This window comes from Echeneis naucrates, chromosome 6 (genome assembly GCF_900963305.1).
Source record: "Echeneis naucrates chromosome 6, fEcheNa1.1, whole genome shotgun sequence".
Lineage (NCBI taxonomy): Eukaryota > Metazoa > Chordata > Actinopteri > Carangiformes > Echeneidae > Echeneis > Echeneis naucrates.
The window spans coordinates 21,361,065-21,380,882 of record NC_042516.1 but is presented as its reverse complement, the minus strand read 5'-3'; the positions used below and the strand labels follow the sequence as shown (position 1 = coordinate 21,380,882).

At 39.1% G+C, this 19,818-nt stretch overlaps 1 protein-coding gene across 1 annotated transcript in view; it reads right to left on the bottom strand.

Moving 5' to 3' along the window:
- plcl2 (phospholipase C like 2) overlaps positions 1-15,412 on the bottom strand; it is a 37,653-nt gene extending 22,241 nt beyond the window's left edge. The window contains exon 1 of the mRNA XM_029503873.1: positions 14,922-15,412. Within this exon, the coding sequence (XP_029359733.1) occupies positions 14,922-15,173 (252 nt within the window). The 5' untranslated portion in view covers positions 15,174-15,412. The remainder of the gene's footprint in view (positions 1-14,921) is intronic.
- Between the last annotated feature and the right edge of the window lie 4,406 nt (positions 15,413-19,818).

The window sequence follows — 19,818 nt, the reverse complement described above, 5'->3', positions numbered from 1 at the left end:
ATAAGTGATTTATCAGACTCTTGCATTTAATTCGAGTCACACTTGCACAAAGGCCAGAAAAAGATTGCTTTTTCAGCAGACTGATAAAGGACACGTGTTTTAATCATTCCCTAAATTATTCCATCAGCTAACCCCCAGTTTTGTCACTACAGCCATAAAATCTTTCTAATTCAACATTATGATTTTGCCTGTAGCAAAAACCCAGTTTCACTGACAACACAAGACAAATATCTTTCAACATTGGGATTCTGATTTAAATATTGTGCCTTGAAGTTGTCAAGATAGACAGACCAAATTTCAGTAAATGCTTACACAACAGAACAATGCATGCTGCCTGCTCTGACATGCTGTTTGCATGTTCAGTCCTTCCTTCCTGCTCTCCCTTTGCTCCTGTTTGAGATTTGCTGAGCAGATCAACATAAGCAACTTTGTTAGGTCTCTCAAGGTACCTGTCACTGTGCATTATGGAGATAGAACAGGGAACCTCCCTCAGGAAGCATCGCCCACACAAATCCAGTCCACTACAGCAGCCACATTTCTGACATTTTCAATGAACCTTGTTCTCTCCGCTGGAGCAGGTCCCTTCAGCACAAGGATGGCACTTTAAAATTTGGATTGAAACGCATTTCACAGATTTCACACCAGCCAAACCCAAACCATTGTCTGTCATCATATAGCAGCTGAACGGGGCCCCTTTATGCAGAGAGAATGCATGACTTGTCAACAATATGATGTTGCCAAGTTAGGAGATTCTTATGCCGTGATCCAATAGAAACTCTTTATTTTCCTTTGGGGTTTGATGAAATGCTCAAACCCTCCACAACATCTTATGTAATCAAACTCAGACGTGTGTGTCTCACATACTGAAAACATCACCTTGCCAAGGAGGCATGCACTGACTGCATGTATGGTTTCCCTCTGTGTTCATCTACATGTCTATAAATGCATTCAGGAGCCTCCACACTCCTCCCTGACATTAATATCGCTTGCTTTTCAGCTTTTTAAATCTGAATGTGAATGTTTTCAGCAGAGAGAGATGATTTTTGACTCCTGCATTTGAAACAGATGAGTTTGTAGCTTTCAGTTTCAGAGCAGTTTTTCTTTTTTTTTTTTTTTTTTTTACACAACATCACAGTAGATGACCTAGGTGGTAAGACTTAATGGCTATGTGCAGAGGACGGTTGGCACAGAGACTCAAAGTCGTACCTAAAATGAAAAACAACTGAAATATAATCAAGTACAATAATAAACAGCCTATCAAACAGATCCAATTGGGGCTTCAGACAGCTGATGTGTACTGTTAAACCAAGCCAAATAATATTATGAAATGATTTATGAGATCAAATTATCATGAGAAATTCCTTCTGTGTGCTGAAGTGTGTCAAAATAATTGTCTATGACATGTTAAGAGGAATTTTACCCTGGACCAACAATGTCAAATAGACTGTATACAAGGCCTGCACTTTGAAATTGGTTCATTATATAAAAAGGGGGGGAGTCGGTTTAAAACCTAAATGCATGACTGCAGATAATCCTTATGATCTGGACAAGAATGTGGACTAGACTATAAGGGTTAGGTTTAGCTCATTGATGGTATGTGTCTGCTTCCTGCTCTATTGCAAGTGCTGCAAACGCCAGACATTCAGCTCAGGATATCCCTCTGCTTCCTTTTCCAAAACTAGAAAACAATACCGAACACACACACACGTCAGTTTTAGCATATGTTATTATTTCCTGATGGGACTATTTCTTATGCAACAATCCATTTTCTGCTTATGGTGAAAGTCAGGTGGCGATGGGTTTTTTCTGTTGCAGTAAGTACAGTTCTTTAAAAGGAGATAGGTTGTCTATTTATGATCGAATTGGACAGTTTAACTATTTATCTCTCTAATAATAAACGCAAACTGGGCCAGGAATAAGATGAGAGTTCCAGAAATGTGTAAGTGTAGGCTACCTACACATTTACAATGTGGAATAAAATGGGACTGAAGAATGTATGGATCTTCACTGGTCAACAGTTCACCTGGGGGGATTCCTTTAAGACCCCAGGACAGTATGTTTGTCAGTGTGAGCTGAAAAGCTCACAGCAATTACAGCGAGTGCTTTCTTGGTCACTAGTACTGATCAACAATCTAATCCAGTTCAGTGGAGGCCATATTATTATTCATCACTTCTTTGAAACTGTATTATTTTTTTCTGGGTTTTAGTGAGTTTCATTGTGGGGACTCTTTTGTACAGCTGTTGCTCACTATCCATTTAATGAGTTCATTTTTCTTTTTTGTTGTCTTCAGACAACAAAAAACAGGGTGGTAAAAATCAATATAATATAAAAAAGGATATTGGATGTTTTTATGATGTTTCATAAAACAGAGATAATGACAAGGCTAATCCCTTTGGACTCACCCAGATAAAGGAAATTACTTCTGTGCCTTTACATATTGTTTCAATATATGTTTAGTGTGTTAGAGAGGGTGTGTGCTGAACAAGGAAAAGAGATGGAGAATGAGTCAGAGACAGATACAAACACAGTGAAAGATGAAGAAAAAGCAGGATACAGAGAGTGTGACTAAGTGATGAATCCCATAGGAATCTGAATCCCCTAATGGGCTGAATCCTGCATTTTTTCTGGCTCAGTGAGCAGTTATGAACTGCCTGCACAACTGAGGACCTCACAGGGGACCTATTTCTCGCGGCCCCTCTGTTCTACCTATATCCCCAGCAACAGGCAATGTCAATCAACTGAACCACATCACAGGATGAAGCAACTTTCAGCGCCACACCAGGATTGGTTTCAGATCACAATAATGTGAGTCTTGTCAGGCTGAGGAATTTCACGTGAATACAAATTTGATACTGTCCCCAGAAGAGTACAATGTGGCCTTTTCATTAGCCTAAAATTCATGTCTGTTGTTTCTAATGTATTATTAATGATCTTTATTAAATTATCATTCAACATTATAAAGCCTTGTGACTCATATTGGCACACTGCTCACATTCACTTGGTCAGTAAAAAGTATTTCTCAATCATAACATCATGTGGTCTAACATAATGATGGTTAAACAATAACCAAGCTCAGAGTTTACTTCTTTTTTTTTTTTTACACAACATTTCCAATCCTAGTCAAATCAAATTGGCCCAGATAATGACCCTATTCAGAGGGTCAGATATTGACATTATTGATGAGGCCAATCCATTAAATACATAAAAAAAGACAATAATGTTTGTCGATATCGTACCATAATTCACTGTTAATTATAAAAAACGATTGTATACCCTAGGTCACAACAGGCTGCAGTTTTTAGTGCCATGCCAATCTCTGGTCTCCTGTTATACAATAAGCTCTGGACAATGAGGATTTAAGAGTACTGTTGTATACTTGTACTTGGTTCTCACCACCACTAGTCTGAATTCAAGTGTCAGTAACAGAAGAAAAAGTCACATGTCCACTTCATCCAGGTCTGTACACAGACTACAAGAAAACAAAAATTACATTGTGTACATTTTAAGTGTGCACAAGAGAGACATTCCAGAAAAACTTGGACACTTTGACTGTTTGGTGGTTAAATCTTGTGTCCTCTACAAGTTAAATTGAAAATTAGAGATGCACGATCAATAATTTGGATGCACAATTTTGACTCACACACATATCTGCGAGCTAACACATTTGCTCAGGATAACAATTCTGTTGCCTAACAATTAAAATGGTGATCTCTTGCATTAAACTGCGACTGAAAATTTATTTCCAAGCTGGCTCATTAAATCAGAAGATTGTGTTAACACCACCTGATAAGTTCAACAGGCAGAGGAGGCTGAGATGAAAACAGATCTAATGTGTGAAAGGAACATGAGAGTAATGCGCTGACAGAGAACATTTGGGAGGAACAACAAAAACTAGAACAAAATGAGACATAAGGAAACCTCGCTGGTGACAATAAGGAAGAGGAAATGGCACACATAAACAACAACCATTTGTACACGATCAATTCATACAGCCAAAGAAGATATGAAAAAAAAAAAAATAATAATAATACATTGGAGCAATCAAGGCCAAGGACAAAACACCAACACATCCCCAGCACCTGCACAGCCTGACCAATGGAGACTGAGAAGAGAAAGGGCAATTGAACTACCCTAAATTTGTTGGGCTAGATCATTTTCTAGATAAATTCACTGTTCTTTCTCATGGCTTTGCTGACTAATGCAAACTTTGTTTAACGTTTAATATTGTAACTCTAGATAAACACTGCTAGTAAAGAGGCTGTTGTTTGATTAACCATTGTTCTCCAGATGCACTGCTGTCAACTCCCACAGGAGTTTGAAACTTGTGAAGAACCAGCTGCTGCTCTTCTGTACTATATGATAACAGTTATCGGTCAAATGAAATATAAAGAAGGTTTCAGCCATAGCACATTTTTAAAGCTCTGCCATTTCCTGAACAAACATGAATAAGAGTAACATATCTATTTCTGGAAAACTGCGGTTGTGACTAGAACTCAATAACTAGAACTAACCACAGGCTTTCCTAATTTAATTTAGGATTTTATACTGTTTTAAGAAACCAAAAGAAGCACACTCTTCTTCAGTCATTGTATTGTCCGACTTCTTAAAACCAGTTAAAAAAAAGCAGTCTTTGGTGGATATTTATGTGCAAATTACAAGAACACGGTACAAATTCCCCTCCATAAATTGAAAAAGAAAGAAATGTGTTGTCCATATTCTACAGAGAAGTCCCATCTTTTTAATGAGAGAGAATTGTGTTATCCCAAAACTAAAAGACTTGATAAACATTGGAAAATGTTCCCTGAAAATGTATACTTGAATGTACTTTCTACAGCACTTATTCAGTTCTGTAAAATGAAAATATACAATAACCAGCAAAGAAAAACAGCCCAAGGTGTTCTGAGTTAATTGTTCACCACCACTTTTCTCGAAACTATGGAGACGTTCTAAGGGTTTCATGATCAGCTCTTAGGTTTTTGGCTTTAGCCTTCAGGAGAAACCTCCTTGTGTTCTCAAATATTGATTGTGCCATTAACCACACTTAGGATAAATTCATTTACTAATTCGGTAAAATTACTAAGTGCCTTCATGCAGTTTCATATGGCCCCTTCTGACAATGCTCTATGCCTCCAACATTCCTAATACCTTTTATGATCTTGTCATTAATTCATTTTATATGACTTTTCCAAAAAAAGCTAGCTCATTAATCCATGGTAGTTACTGAAAAGCTCAGTGATGAAATATAAACCTTGTAACACCATTTAGTGATCTCTTGCCTGCAGATATTGGCTATTTAAAAAAAACAAAGAAAAGAAAAGAAAAAATTGAAAGGTGTGCTTCAACTATGCAGGTGCCAGGTTACGCATTTTGCATATGGAAAACATCAACAAATGTTTAAAATGTTTGAATGTAACGCCCACACTATGTAACTGAAACAGGCATAAAAGGAAGCTGAAGTTTCACATGTAACAGCCTTCTTGCCCTCACAGATACGCTTTCTCTTTTCGCTCCAACACATCTCCATACAGGCAGGTGCAAGCACATCTGTGAATATGGGTGTTGCTTTTCAAAAAAGCACATGACATTTCCACTGTCCTACCAGCCCAGTTTGCTGACTTGTATGATCATAAGTGCTGCGCAGTGTGGTAAACACCGGTAATTTCAGCTGCTGTCACCTTATTTATCACTACAATTGCCTCTCAGTTTCACTAGGAAAGCATCTATAGATCAACACGTACTGTGCTGCTTTGCAGGGCTCTTCTATTCTCTGTGTGAAATTGAAAAATAACGCTAAAAAAGCAAAAGGCAACAGAAAAAAAAAAAAAAAGAAAGAAAAAGAAAGAAAAATCCCCAGCAAACTCTTTTGGTTATAAGTCGTTTACCAGTCTCTGTTGTGACTCAGTTTTAGAGAAAGACAGTGACAGCTTAACCTGCACTTGACCCATGTGTGTGCAGTTCGACAGTCTCCTCAGCTTTCTTCACAACTATTGGATAAAAGCCAGATAGCGGAGAAGATTTAGACATTTTTATGGCTCCGGTGAATGAATGAAATATTTAACAGGACCTTGAGAAAAATGTCAGCCAGCAAGCCAAGTGAAATGCCATTTCCAGTCACCACCAACTTGCAGCATTTCTCATTTCACAATGAGCACATTTCCCAATCATATGATAACTCCCTGCCTACAATGTAAACACCCATATGTAACCTCCCCTGAGACCACTGATCTACACAGTGAAGGCAAAGCCAGTGCGGGATTAAAGATGGCCAAAGTGATTATTTATTTTTAAAGTCCCTGTTTCTACAAAAACAGGCCTGTACCTGTCCTTCACTCAGATAGACAATGACTCAATAATCCAATTTATCTTTTATTCGGTTCCTCATAAATCTGCAACAAGCACTTTTTTAAAAATATACCTTTACCTCTGTCAGCACATATGCGCTGTCACACTGAGTGGGAAACAGACCGAAATAATAAAGAGTTGGCCAACCCTAACCTTTTGAGTGTTAAGTATGGAAGTCAAGCATTTGCAGTTCCCCCCTCTATGGTTGAACCACTAGAGATAGGCCTCATTCTGTGACTGAATTGTTCGTGGAGTGTACTCAGGATGAAACTGTTTCAATGACCACCACTGGCAGGTTTGTGAACCTCAAACCTTCAAAACACAAAATCAAGGTATCAAACAGCTGTTAGCTACCACCTTAGTCAAATCTATCATCCTTATGAGAATGAGACTTCCAGATTAGAACTGAAACAAAGATAATTTGCCTACAAACACTTAGTGTTACATTTTTTCACTTATCTCTAGGTAAAAGAGCACCTTACACAGAAGTGAGATGAAACAAGTTTACTAGCTAACAATTTAAAATTAAGTCCTTTTAGACTGATAATGGTGTAAGCACATTAAATCTCTCTCCAAAAAAAAAAAAAATCTCAAATTGAGTTTGATGAACAGGGTCAGATCAGACTTTAAAGAAAACTTCTTCAGATTCTAATCAGACAAAAGAGATAGAGAGCTATAGAACGGAATCAGCACAGCTCAGTATCTGATGAGGCATTCATGAGATGATTTGAGCGCACTGATGGGTTTTAAACACTCTGTGTGCACCAAGTAAAATTAACAGTATATGAGCTGCCAACTTTCCACTAAGATTTCCTCTGCCAAAGGTGACAGCTTAAGAGACTCATCTCAGAAACCTTTTAAGGTTCAACAACAATGCAAGACAGTGTTAAGCAACAGGTAATAACAAATATCTGGTCAGTTTACCTTCTACTAGACACAGACAGATTCCACAGGGACCCGAACACTGATAATATTACAGTCAAAGCTAAATTAGGACTGATTATTTCATTTGGAAATGTTGTTGAACTTGTTAATCATTGATAATAGAGCCATAAGTCCATTTCAGTGGAAAGAATGTGTTCCTAGAATAACTGGAACATGTCAACGTGTTCCTTGCAAACAGAAGTAGACTTTGGCAGAACTTCAGATTGCAATTTCCTCAAACAGAGCTTTCCAATTACTTCAGTCAACAGCAAACAGTTTGTGGAATCAAACTGTGAAAGTAAATAGTGTTTGTGGAAACAATACAAACAAACAAGTTTTCTCATGATCAGCCATTTAATCGATAAATGGTCTTAGTGAATATTCAGTGTGCAAAATATTGGAACTGGTAAATTTAACCAGTAAGTGAATAGCTTGTCTGCACTAGGGCAGCAACTAAACAGTATCTTTCCCAATAATCCTTTCCAAGGGGATAATGGTTTGATAAATAAACCTGGGGTCCTACTCCTAGAACCTAAGGTGTCACCCAGTGTCACTGCTTTGAGATTTGTTTGCTCAAGAGTCTAATGCCAAAGGATAAACAAGTCATAATAATGTCAAGACAAGAAAAATTGAAATCTGACTCATTTGAGATGTTGGACCTGAGGTTTTATTAACATTTTTGCTTTAAAATACCGACAGTTGACAAATATTGCAGTTCTTGCCTATAGCAATTACCACTGACATGGACAATATCAACATCCTTATAGTCTGGATTATGTTAATTATACGTCAGCACTCCAGAACAGCTAAACCCCGGTAAAGCCCTAAGCATACATTCTGGGAGTGACAGTCAGCCTTGTGTTTCCACTCAAGAGGCTTATTAAATGCCTTTTATTGACATCCGAGTCCCAGCCTTGATTCCAGGATCTTAATGTGTGAGAGTAGAGGCATAATTATTTATGATTTCCCTCAATGATAAATGTTTAAATGTGTGCTCTTAAACTAAAATATTAATGCATCTCATTAGAAGGGCGTAGGAACCACTTCTACCATTAGTGTGGCAGAACTATAATCACTGCCAAGTCATTTGAGCTACCCTTGAAATAACTGGGTGAGGCAAGCAGCACTTGTGTAAATCAGTGACACCTGAGCTGATGAATGAATAGGAGATGATTCAACTAAGTGACTGAGTACTGCTGTAAGTCGCCTTGAACACACGGTGGATGTGAGACAGCAGCAGGACCCTGAATCAAGGATGGCTGTCAAAGGAGCTTAAATAAATTGTCCCATCAACTGCTGGTGGCACTGGTTTAGGAAACTGAATTGCACTCAAGCGTGCAAGCTACATTGCTCAAAGTTACATTCAGTCCCTCTCTGAAGTAAACATACATCTTGAGGTTGGTTTAATTCACAATGTTCTTGCCGGTTTCAGGCTGAATGACAGTGGGAAAGTCAGTCACATCACTGAGGCGGTGGTTTTGAAAATGCCAATGAATAATAAATTTGACAGTGCTAGGCAGTATCAGCAACATTTGCATTACCAGACGTGTATCGGAAATCGTTATGCCACCCACTTCAAGAAAAGACACTACAGTTAAAATCTTTCCACATCTTCTTTTCTACTTGAGGGGAATTTATTGAGTATATTCAGAGTGTGACTTTTAGAAAGTTAGCTTTATTAACCAAGGCCGCATCAACTGTATAATTTCCAGACAAATGATTTTCACAAAGTTCTTTTTTCCTGCCTCAGTTGTCTTTTGGTGCTACAATAATAGGATAATTCCTGTACTGTACATTCACACATTCCAGTGAAAGGACTCACATGGACAGGTGTACTGTAGCATATACAGTAGCTATAATAATTTGGCTTGTTCAAACCGACTGTGGAATGCAACCATTTTAACACTGACCTTGCAATGCACAACAGCAACAACCTAGCAAACAGTAATTATACTGAAAGTATCCTTTTACTTAAAGTGACAATTTATTATTTTATACCCAACACTTGCTAACACTGGCTCAATCAAAGCGCCTCCTAAAAACACAATATGTGCTCGCTAAACACTTGTACACCTGCTTACTCATGCAACTACACAATTAGCCAAACATGTAGCAGTAGTGCAACGCCTAAAGCCATGCAGACGCGTCAGCAACTTCAAAATGGCAATTTAAACAGAATGATTGTTGGTATCAGAGGAGCAACTTATTAAGAGTTTTTTTTTTTTTTTTTAACTTCTGATCTCCTGGAACAGCCAAAAACACAACAGGTAGTGGGCAGGAGCTCTGCAGGCAGGAAAACACATTGTTGAAAGCGAGTTTGGGCAGAATGGCCAAGCTGACAAGACAAGCCATGGTAACTCAGATAACCACCACTACAACTATGACCAGAAAGGCTTCTCAGATTGGACCACTTACACTGACTGCAGTGGTCACAGGCTCAACTACACTAGGGACAGAGTCCTGGGCCTAGTCTGATGAATCTGGAATTTTGCTGAGGCAGCAGATGGTACTGTCAGGATCTGGCATCCACAGCATGAATCCATAGACTCAACCTGCCTCGCGTCAACAGCCCAGGCTGGTGGTGGTGGTGGTGGTGGTGGAGGAGTAATGGTGTGAGGAATTTCTACTGGCACATTTTGAGCCCTTCAATACCAATCACTCATGGCTTGATTGTCAAAACCTATTTGGGTATTTCTGTTGACCACATACATCTTTTAATATTTAATACCAGCAGAGTTACGCACCATGTTGCCTTTGGGAGGTGTCAGAACAGGAAAGTGGGGGCACGGATGTACATCTGTTCATCTAACCCTTTAGAAAAGATGTGATGCATGTCAACAACGCCAGAATGCAAAAGGAACATTTCTAACATATTGTACTATATCAATTATAATCATGGAAGCTCTGAGAGGAAAACGTGGTCTTATAATATTTATCATGCCCGTCCTATTAAATGCTTGGTCACTGTAAAGGAATCCATTACCCAAGAGTGCCTTTCACTGCATAGATAGATAAATAGATGTATTATATTCATCTCAAACGGAAAAATTCCTACATGAAGACTACAAAGCTGCCCTGAGGAAACTTTGTCATCTGACATGGAAACAAACTTTTTGGTTTGGCCACAGCATCATGGCAAGTGACTGTCGCTGACAAACAGAATTAAATCCCATCATTGGCTGGCCTGTGTTGCAAATTTGCCACCTGTTGTTTAACAAACTGAATTGGCAATTTTTATGAAATCACCGTGGGAGAATTCACAGGCAACTGTCCCAACTTAATGCCATCTAAAGCATTTAATGACAAAGCTAGAATTTTTTGGACAAAGCTTAGCTTATTTCCTGAAACTAATGGGAGCCCAGCTTTCCGACTGCAGTCACACCTCACTATGCCTCTGAAATGACTGCACAGCAGAATGTCAATGAGCTTCTAGCGTTCTGTGATGATAATTACAAGTAAATATAGTCACAGTTGCAACTGATGATTTTGAGAATGGTGTATTTTGTTGGATGAGATTGCAGTTTATAAAATCAAGACTTTACAAACTTCACCAGCAATTCACAGCGGTTCAACTTGGCTTAGACTTATTCTAAGTCAAAATTTGTGGAAGGCATAAAATGGGTTATGATGACAGGTTTAAAGGGTCATGACAACAATAACAAACACCTCCAATGTTTAATAACGTATAAGATGCAGCATATTGAGTCTTCTACACGTCTTCCCTCCTCTTTGCTAGTACAGAAGTTCACATCTAAACATGATTAGGGAGGTATATCCAAAAGATAAATATCTTTAATTCAATCTTTTTTGGACTTAACACCCTGCAGGTCCACCATAATTAAGGCCATATTGTTTTCCCTTTTAACAGGGTTAAATCACAAGCTGAGATTGATTTCTTCTCATGCCAGAACTGTGAAATAAGTGTTATTTACAAAGAAATGGAATGATCCTCCTTATTTAAGACAATCTGAGGCGCAAAGAGAGGTGGGAAGAAAACTGTAGCCAGGGGTCATTATTTCTCCTGCCACCGGCCGCCCACACACAGCATGGTTGTAATTCACTGGTGAAGATATGGTTTAAAATGGACTAGCAAACACCAAAGCTATAAATCTGAGCTATGTGTAAATGCTTTTGTATCACATAGGTGCTTTGTAATCTGACAATAAACGAAGCTTTATCTTAAATTTCACTTTCACTAATGTAAGGTACCAACTACAACCCACTGAAAGTGTGCATACCTCTAGTATGTAGTCTTTAAATTTGGTGTTTTATCATAAGAACAATTGTGGAATAGCGGTGTTCAGCAGTTGAAAAAATTATACACAACACTAACACTAGCCTTGCTTCACTCTTTAAAATATTCCATAAACATTGTTTAAATAATTACAATTTAGGGGGAAAAAAGAAGTTACCTCAAAGTGCTACTCCACCCAAAGTCTCTCAGACTATCAAATGGCCATGTAGGTGGCTATGATAGTTTCATATTTCTTTGAAAGGATGTGGTTACATGTTGTAGGTAACTTGAAATCATGCAAGTTGAAAAAATAATTTACAAGGAATAGCAACATCCACAACAAATTATCTAACCATTCCTGCAGCAGAATTCAATTTTCCATTGTAGTGTCATTCTTAAGCTCAGCATGTCCAAAAAAGGCTGTTACATTTTCATTAATAGAGCATTCATTTGGGACCAACATGGGGGCAGTGTGTTTCGTGCCATTTTTACAAAAACAATTGGAAATATACTCTGTAGAAAGTTTACAGAAGCTTCTGTGGATATGCTGGTGCTTGAAAATGTGCCATCATTGCAAAAATGAGTGTGAGAGTAAGTGTAGATTTTGGGTGGAGCATCAATTTAAGTTTGGCATTCACCAACCACTGAATTAAAGGCTTTGCAAAGGTGTTATATTTTCCAACCGGCAACTGGAGGGTTCTGTGTTTTTCAGACAGGAGACATGCAATTTTGGATGAAAACTCTCAAGACGACATTATAAAAATGGCATTGCCTTATGCCATCTTACATCACATTAACACTTAAACCAATGAAAGCATGTTCGTCAATACTTTTACACAAGTCAGGCTGTTGTTAAGCACCCCGTGCTACAGCTGTTACTATGAGAATGTGGTTGGTGTAGTCCTGACCACATCCTCCCGATCACTTGAGCTGTTTAACTAGAAGTGAGTGCACTGACTGACTGTGTGAAACGGGCTGCCTTGTAAAGATGGGTCCAACCCCTAACGACCAAAGTCTCCAAGCAATATTCACGCATAGCTATCAGAAGCAATAGAAACTGCCTATAGTGGCATGCAGACAAAAGTACAACTTGCTGAATATTTAATCTGCTTGATAGTTTTCAGGTAGGAAATTCTTCCACACAAGTTTGAAATGAATGATGACATATTTTGACTTTCACTGGCCAAATCCACTTATAATACTGTTTACAATTGCCTTTTAAAAAGTATCGGTGCTGTTCAAATCACTTTGGAGTCACTCAGTTTAGAATAGAAATGACTTACTTTTCATTTGTTGATGTAGGAGTAGCATTAACAATATCCTCATACAAAATGTCAGAGGATACTTTTTAAAGTGTAGGTATAGAAGGCCATTTCCTGAATCACCCCACATCTTATTAAAAGCCCATGTTCTTTCAATGTTAATTTACAATAACATTCATTTTAGTCCCAACTTATCTAACGTCGTCATCTCTGCTGTGACTCACTGGATATTATCCATCTGTGTGTTGTGTTGCTAAGCAAGCCCCACAAAAAAATAATGTGCATTTTCTATGTTCTGTCATGAAGACTTTTATAATACTGTCTGATATGGTAATTACTGAACTGAGGTCACTGAGTATTTTAGAATTTTTTTTTTTTTTTTTGTATGCATGGATACCCTGGCACTGGACCACCATGAACCTCTTGAGCAGTTCACTAAGTTGAAAGGGGTGAAGTTACCAGATTAACATAAAAAATCCTTCTTCTGGCACTTCTGTAACAATACATTTTTAAGTTCAATACAAAATGGCACCTAAAGATGTGTAAAGTAAATCTACTGATGTTCAGGAAATTATTAAATAATTAAACCACCAAATTCACTCAAACACATGAGACACTGCCATTTGCAAAGTGCTTCTCTACAAAATTCTTACACTTGCTTATGCATTTTAAATTTAGCTGGCTCAAGGTATTAAATCACTGGCTGACTGATTTACTGACTTCTAAAAGCCAAAAGGTAAACAAGTAATATACACAAATTTATACATTTAAGACATTTATTCAGGAATTACTTTGTATCTGTGATATGATAAATGGGTTGTAAGCGTAGAGTACAGTTAATATTAACAATAATGACATTCAAGAATAATGATTCCTTTGTTCACTATAGCAAAGTAACCGCCTTCAAAAACTAAGAACTAGTATCTTTACAGTCTTATGACTGGCATTTTTATGACATCTACAGCAGCAGAGCCAAGACTTAAATGAAAAAGTTGCTGACATTAGCTAGAGAAAATGTCAGAGAGGCTTTCAACATACAGTGAATTGTTGTGGTGTCATGATCTTCAATTGCTAATACTGCCAGCACCCACCCTGGAGTGTGCAGCAGTAGGCTGAAAGTCACAATTACAATAACTCTGAGACTATAGTTTTTGATGTTGAGATATTAATCAGATAGATGTGTTAGTTTTTGTACCCATTTGAAAAATGTACAGTATCCAAGGATCAGCACCTGGAATAGGGCATAAATTTTCTATGATTACCAGAACAATATTGCTTCCCACAAAGCAATATAGGATATGTAATTCTGTTACGCTCTACTACTGCCTTCATGGTCACTTGGCAGTGCACAACACCTAAACAATGTTGAATTAGTTCATTCATCTATACATATATGACATTAACATAGAAAAGCATTCGGTGGCTTTATGTGCAATTTAATTACAAATAACAGCAATTATTCTCCCGTATTTGCTGCTGCTCTACTGAAGTGGCTCAACTGTGTACAGACAATGTCTTATTCCCACTCAAGTGCAACACTTCATTTATGCCATTTGTTGTGTTTGCTGCTCTCCACAAAGACCGATCCCATCTACCTCTGCCCACTTTCATCCATGTGCAACCTTATTTTACATTTTTTTATACCTGATATTACAGAACATACTAGTTTTAACATCCAAACTAGTAAAATGAGCATGCTGTGCTTTCAACCACATGCTTCTTATGTAAGAGTTGTACATGTTATTTTATGGCATTACATTTTACCACATTCTTGCTGTATGTTTCAGCTCTAGTGACACTTTAATTTTTCCCTTCTGGGAGCAATGCAACCCAATTCTGCCTCTACATGCAGGGACATTATATCCAGGTTATTGTTACTTAATACTAAGCCAATGCATAATATTCTGATAACATACAGGTTGTGCTCCTGGAGAGCCATTCATTGGCCTCTATTAGAATACCGCCTATTTTATTGGAAACGTGAATCACACTAGGCGAGGTTATTGAAAAGCTGGAAAATGATGCTCTCAGAAGAGACTAATAAAACGAGGGAGGGGGTTCCCATTGTAACTTCCAACATGTTCAATGTGTGTGTGCAGGCTAGCTCACAGGAATGAATGACATAACGGAGGGAGGCACTCTTAACTTCAAGGCTTACCTTGATAATGCTGCTCCTGCGTGGTATTTCGCTTTTGCCATCCACTCCGACAGAGGTGTTGGCCGTTTCCACCCCGGTTTGGCTGCCAGGTGCGACGACGGATCCCGAACCGACCATATTTTCTGATATCCCACAGTCTCCATTCAACACCGACCCTTCGCAATGCGTCTTGCCAGCCGCCTCGCCGCTGGGCACATCCGGATCCCCAAGATTCAATGGAGGAGGGCTGCCGTCCTTCCCAAACTCCGCCATAGGCACTTCACACACACATGCACGCGCACACACACACACACACACACACACACACACACACACACACACGCACACGCACAAACACAAGCTGGCAAGCTGCTCAGTAGCAAAGCCTTATGTTTCAGTTTTACTCCAGTTTCCTGGCTGGCCTATTGCTTCGGTGCAACATTTGCCATATCATCTCTCCGTGCACATATCTGTCAGGCTCCTACAGACAGAGGGGTTTGCTCCTCGCATTGTGCTCTGTGAAGGAGGAGGAGGAGGAGGAGGAGGAGGAGAGAGAGGGGGGGGGCAAACCACGGTGATTAGCATAATTAGGCAACATGACATTACGCTACAACAACAGTCACGTTTAGCAGAAGCAGCTATTCACCGAGAGGACGCTCCGAGCCCCCGGTGCACCCGACGGACGGACGGACGGACGGACGGACATTCAGGGGGAGGCTGTCAGTGTGCATGCAGCATGAGAAGAAACACGCAGCCGACGTGCCCCACCACGTACGTGTTTGGGTCTCATTTACACAATTTCCATCAAGTTTAAGCACATTTCACCCCGCAGACCGTTGCACTATGCTGCATGTTTGCAGTACTAATAACCGACCCTCTTCAGCGAAGCACTGATTGGTAACGTTAAGTTAACATCCATATATTGGTGTTTTTTTTTTTTTTTTAAGGCAGGTTAAGTTCTCAGTTTATTAGCTAAATGTGAGTAAGCTCAGTAGCTTTGTCTACTTGCCTCTTGAGCTGCCGTCTCCGTCCATGGAAAGGATGTCTTCTGCCCGTGAAGTTGCTGCTGTAGCTGAAGGCAGACAGACCTCCGTTGGGCGAGCTCGGCTAGTTAGCTTAGCCTGCTAACCCCGGTCGCTAGCTTAGCCCGAGTGAAGTTAAGTTTTTAACTAAAAAAAAAAAAATAAATAAATAAATAAAGTCCACTCGACACAGCCGCTGAGGTGAAGCAGGGAGCGGCAAACAGAAGAGGAGGATTTTATCCCTTCAGGTCAGCTGTTGGTTTAAAGTCTCAGCGGTGAATTAAATTAGAAATAAAAAGTTAAACCGGGAGGTTTCTGCCCCGTCGGTACTTTCTTTGAAACACGGTCTCTTAGAAACGTCGTCTCCTAGTGACCGACCTGTCGTGAACGCGCGTCGGGCACGGCCGACCGTGTTGTCACTCATGGCTTAATATTTCTCTCCTATAATAAAGGAAACGCCTCATCTTCACGTCTCCACGTCCAAATGACTGCAGCCGTTTCATCTGAGCATCCCCAACACACGTTTCATCAGCCTGAAGCCAAACATGGCAGCTTTGCAGCCGTGTTTTTAGATATTTACAGTGACGGGCATCTTGTGGTGTATAGCTACCTGTTTCAACATCTCAGGATGTGCAGTGTACAGTTAGTTTGCATGGGGGGGGGGGAGACTTGCAAATTACACAAAAAAACCAAAACAGCAACAGTAAATTCAACATGAAAGTACAAAACAGCATGAGGAAAAACAACAATTCATTAAAAAGCAAACAACAAGGAAACAAGGAACAAGGAAAAATCAGCGGGTCTTTAAAAACACAAAACTTTGCATTAAATTACAAAACAGCACAAGTGAATGTGAAAATACCAAAGAATTCAATAACCAAATCCTGTAAAAAGAAAACAACAAAAAAAAACTCTAAAAATTAAAAAGAAAATCCATACAAAAACGCAAAACAGCAAATACACAAAATTCTACTTGAAAATACAAAACAAAAAGCACAGAACTGTGAAAATGCACAGAAAAAAACAACACAGGACAAATCCAAGCAAGGAAATCTAGACAAACTAATATACAAACAACATGCAGACTACACAGCAAACCACACCCAATATGAAGCATAAAATTTAACCCATGAACAGAGAAAGAGCAGAAAACGCAGAAAAGAAGCCACATCAAACATTTAAATCATTGTATCTGTAGCTGAGATGAAAGAAGACCGTTATTAAAGACTCCCATAAGTTTCACATGCCGTACGTTAAAGAAACTTTACGTGTCCTTGAAGATAAATCAGTTGATCACAGAAAAGCAGACATTCTTCAGGTTCTATGAGAAAGAATAAAGACTAAAGTGACATAAAAAGCATTCACAGCAAGCTTCACAGGGTTTTCATCGGTTTCATCAGTTAAATAAAGGCTTTGAATGCTTGAAAAACAGAATTTCCTAATCTCCTTCCTCATTGTTATTTGTTGGTGTTGCCATCAACTGTATTCTGTATTCTTTCCCATAATAATTACTTTTTTTGTGTAGTGTCACATTGTGTTGGAGCTCTTCCTCTTTATGTGGAGAGTGCGCAGAGGCGATGGACTAATCTGAGCGGAGTGATGTAACACCTTCTGACAGAATCTCATGCTGTTGTATCAGAGTTCTTGTGAAAAATAAACCCTCCTATGTGATCAAACTACAATCATCACAAATCATCAGTTCCTCTGAGTTAGTCAAGATCTTTGAAATAATGGTAACACTTGGTACAACAGAGGCCTTACATGTAGTTAATAACGCCAAACAAACTGTCACTTTCTGCACAAGACGCAAACTGAGTGATGAGGCACATAATTCAACATGATGCATCACGGGCCAGTGGTTCAGGTAAATCGATAGAAACTATACATTGTGGTATACAGATACAGGTGACATGATCTGTACAACAGAGCCATCTGCTGGAATACGCAGATTATGGATTTCTGTTTATTCTGCAGTAGGCATTTGTTTATTATCTGAGGTACAATGTGGCTTTCCATGACAATATACTGCTTGTCTGACCTGTTTAAACAAAGAACAGCCAAATATTAATCCCTATGCTCATTCCATATGTCTCCTGGTTGTAAAAGCGTCACTCAAGAAGACAGAAGTAGACATTTTCTTTTTAAACATATTAGATTTCATCAGGCCCCCCATCCTGACCCTAACCCTATTAAACTGGAATTAGCCTATTAGTGACACACATGGCATTGGTCTTCAATGAAACATGATTTCAGAGACATGTGTTACATTTCTGACTTAATAGGAGATAAACCCGGATCAGAAGAGTACCAGTGAATGATATTTAACCTGCTTGCATTAATCATCAAATTCTTTTGAAGCAGCATGCATGAATGCAGCTGCCTGCCAAATCATGTACTTTAGTTAATTTCCGTATATCAAATGTGGTTCTAGCAACGTTTGTGGTTTTTATTGTTGCCTCATTTTAGTTCCTACCACCAAGAAAACTGAGCAGTATCAACACTCCAGTTAAAGTTATCAGTCGTCAAAATATAACATTGAACACGGTATTATTGGGACACGGTGTCATGGTGCTGTGCCAAGTCACAGAGGACTTGGCACCGGCCCTCCGTTGCCAACTGTTATGCAAGTCACTGCACCAAAGCAGTTTCCCTCTAAATCTGTCTGCTGCGGGATGACGTAACAGTAAAATGGGAAATGTACCTGGAGATGCTCTCCGTGCTTTATTGTTGAGAGAGGTGGATCAGTTCAGTCTGTGTTTGCTTTGTCAAAATATAAAGAACGTAGCTTTGGCTGCCCCCTTCATTGAGACAGCAATTGTACAATCAATTGGCCGTCTGTCTGAATAGCAACACCAACGTTAACAACAGGCCCATTTTTAGCTGCTGCACTCATCAATAGCGGGTCATTACCGCTGCACCGGTTGCTCTAACCTCTCATCCTGCATTCATTTCTTTTGTTTCAGCTGTTTTTGCAGTAAGGTGTGGGTACAATATGGATGAATTCATTTAAAGTTTTAGGTCCAATAATGAACTCAAGTAGATTTGTCTCTTTTCTGGTCTCCACCAACACCTGAAATAAATAGCTCTCCATTGAACTTATAAGCACTGTGTGGCATGTATAGAGAAGGACCTTATTTTTATCTTTCCTCCAACTGATTCTGGGAAATTAATGTAACTGAGAGCAGCTGTCTGCTGGCGCTGGCAAAGAGGTTCGTGGAATGTAGGACATTAACAAGACAAATCTGTAGAGCAAGGGAAACTGCAGCGTCAGGTGATAATTCAAAAAGGGTTTGTCAGTATGAGCAATTCCTTTCACATTACACACTGAAATTTGGCCCATTGCTTGGATGAATGCATTGATTAGTGCAGCTTTAACACTGGAAAGGTTAACAGTCACTGAAAACAGCAATTTGTAACATTTACAGACTGCTGCAACTGTGTTGGAAGTTGCTTTCTGTCGTGGTTTTTACTGCAAAAAGTAAAAGATTCAGTCACGTTTTTTGTTCCATACTTTAATACACAGATGGTTGTAACAGTACATATTGAGACTGGACATAAGATAACTCTCACTGGGACTCCAAATGCCAGTCACAAGGTCAGTCAGTTCACGGGGAACCTTTATGTCTCTGAAGTAATATTGCTGGCATATGTGGTACAAGGACACAAAGAGAGAGGAAGAGCAAAGGAAGGAGAAATATACCAGTGATGGCTCATCTGGTGTTTGGTTTTTCTCGCTTCCTTTAATGTATAAAGAGAAAATTTCCTTCACAACATTTCTTAATAGCTTATATAAACCAGTTTGGCTCTCTTCGCCACACAGATGGCTATAAGTATGAAATAATCCCAAAAACATCAACAGTTGAAAGTAGTAGAAAATCCAGCTCCCGCTATATATG